This window comes from Phaethon aethereus, assembly GCF_964289735.1.
Source record: "Phaethon aethereus genome assembly, chromosome: 32".
In the NCBI taxonomy this organism is placed as follows: Eukaryota; Metazoa; Chordata; class Aves; order Phaethontiformes; family Phaethontidae; genus Phaethon; species Phaethon aethereus.
The window spans coordinates 339827-342288 of record NC_138608.1 but is presented as its reverse complement, the minus strand read 5'-3'; the positions used below and the strand labels follow the sequence as shown (position 1 = coordinate 342288).

The following is a 2462-nucleotide window of genomic DNA, read 5'->3' as shown; positions in this document are numbered from 1 at the left end:
CGCTGCGCCGGGCGCAGGCGGCACCCACCCGCACCCCGCGGGCGGCGCCCGTCCGTCCGTCGGTCCTTCCCTCCCTCCATCCCTCTGTCCATCCGTCTGTCCCTCCCTCCACCCCTCCCTCTGTCTGTCCCTCCATCCCTCCCGCGGTCCCTCCCTCCCCTCTGTCTCTCCATCCCTCTGTCCCTCCCCGTCTCCCTCCCTCCACCCCTCCCTCTCTCCATCCATCCCTGTATCCCTCTGTCCATCCGTCGGTCCTTCCCTCTCTCCCTCCAGCCCCCCGGCCTCCAGCCCTCCCTCCCTCCCCCCAGCCTGCCGTCTGTCCCTCCATCCCTCCGACCATCCGTCTGTCCCTGTTTGTCCCTCCCTCCATCCCTCCCTCTGTCCCTCCGTCTGTCCCTCCCTCCGTCCTTCTGTCCCTCCCCATCTCCCTCCCTCCACCCCTCCCTCTCTCCATCCATCCCTGTATCCATCTGTCCGTCCGTCCGTCGGTCCCCCCTCCCTTTGCTCCCACCCCTCCTTCCCCCCCTCCCCGGGGTCCCCGCACAGCCTCCCCTTGCCCCCCCCCCGCCCCGGGATCCCCGCACAGCCTCCCCTTGCCCCCCCCCGCCCCCGGGGTCCCCGCACAGCCTCCCCTTGCCCCCCCCCCGCCCCCCGGGGTCCCCGCACAGCCTCCCCTTGCCCCCCCCCCGCCCCGGGGTCCCCGCACAGCCTCCCCTTGCCCCCCCCCCGCCCCGGGGTCCCCGCACAGCCTGCTGGCCTCCTCCAGGATGGGGATGTTACAGGGGGAACTCCAGTCCGGGGCCAAACGCTGCGGATTTGGGGCTTCTCAGGAAAGAGGGGGGGGGTGTTCCCCATCCTGCCCTGCCTGTGTGGCTCAGGGGGGGCTCAGCACCCCCGGAATGGGGGAAAAAGGGAGGTAAAGGGTTAAAAGGGGGGGTAAAGGGCTAAAAGGGGGTAAAAAGGTAAAGAGGGGAATTAAAGGGGGGAAAATGGTAAAAGTGGGGTCTTTGCCCCCTTACTCTGGCAAGAGATGGTGGAGGAGTTTTGGGGGGTGGGGGCCGTGCCGGGGGGGCACCCACAGACCCAGGGTCCCACCTGGGACCCCTCCAGCGGCCGATCCAGGCAGCAGCTGGTGACGGAGCAGAAGTGGGACCCGCAGGACGCGGCGGGGGGACACGGCGGGGGGACACGGCGGGGGGCGAGGGTGGGGTTAGGACCCAGGTCTGGGCCTGATCCCCCATCTCCCGCTGTGACCCCCAGATTCCCCCCAGCCCCCCGCCCTTCACAGCTCCCGCCCAAGACCTCAGAGCCCCCCCAAGCCCCCCCGACCCCCCCACTCACGTGCCTGGTCACCCTCAGTGAGGGGGAGGTGGCTCAGGAGGTGGCACAGCCCTGGGGGGACACAGGGGGACATCAGCACCCCAAGACCCCACCTCGAGGAGTGACCCCCCCCCCCGGGCTCTAACCCCACTTTTGGGGGGTCAAACCCGATTATCTGTGATCAAAACCCCCTTTGGGGGCTCAAACCTTAATTTTGGGGACTCATTCTTCCCTCATCAGGGCTCAACCCTCCTTCTTTTGGGGTTAAATACCCCCCTTTTTGGGCTCCATGCCCCCATCTGGCCTCAAAACCTTCTTTTGGGGGCTCAAACCCCTCCTTTTGGGGTTCATTCTTCCCCCATCAGGGCTTAACTCCCCCTTTTTGGGGCTAAATACCCCCTTTTTGGGCTCTACATCCCCATCAGGGCTCAAAACCTTCTTTGGGGGTTCAAACTCCCCCTTTTTTGAGTCAAAACCCTCCTTTTGGGGTTCATCTGACCTGTATGAGAGCTCAGAACCCCCTTTTTGGACCTCACCCCCCCCAAAGCTCAAACTCTTCTTGTGGGGGCTCAAAGCCCCCCATGAGGTGTCAAACCCCCCTTTTTGGGGGTCAACCCCCCTTTTTGGGGCCCATCGGGGCTCAAACCCTTCTTTTTGGAGCTCAGCACCCACCCCCCCAGGCTCAAACCCATCATTTAGGGGCTCACCCCCCCATTTCAGAGCTTGACACCCCCCTCCCAGCTCCAGCAGCCCCATTTTGGGGCTATTTCAGGCCATTTTGGGCTGCTTTGCACTGCAGCTCTTACAGCCCCGACCTACTTCCGTCCCTGCCTCAGTTTCCCTTTTCCCATTTCCCTCTGTTTCACCCCAAAATACCCCCCCGGCAGGAAGGGGGCACGACTCGCCCCAGAGACAGGCAGCGAGGGGGGAGCACCCCATGACAGGAGACAGGACAGGGGACGCGGTGGCCCCACGGCACCGGTGGCAGAGGGGAAGTGGCACTGGACAGCCCCGAAACCACCAAACGGCCCCACAAACCGCTTCCCCCCAGCCCTCTCCCATCCCCACCCTGGTGTGGGCTGAGGCCCGAGGCTGCTCATGGCACGTAACAGCGGTGATGGGGCTCCCACGCCTGGACACCT

The 2462-nt window shown here is 65.4% G+C and overlaps 1 protein-coding gene across 1 annotated transcript in view; it reads right to left on the bottom strand.

The window, feature by feature from the left end:
- The window catches only part of LOC309414778 (putative adhesion G protein-coupled receptor E4P), a gene marked incomplete at both ends in the record, with an annotated part of 7770 nt that extends 5511 nt beyond the window's left edge, over positions 1 to 2259 (bottom strand). The window contains 2 exon segments of the mRNA XM_082012149.1: positions 1342 to 1392; positions 2226 to 2259. Of these exon segments, the coding sequence (XP_081868275.1) occupies positions 1342 to 1392; positions 2226 to 2259 (85 nt within the window).
- Positions 2260 to 2462: the final 203 nt, after the last annotated feature.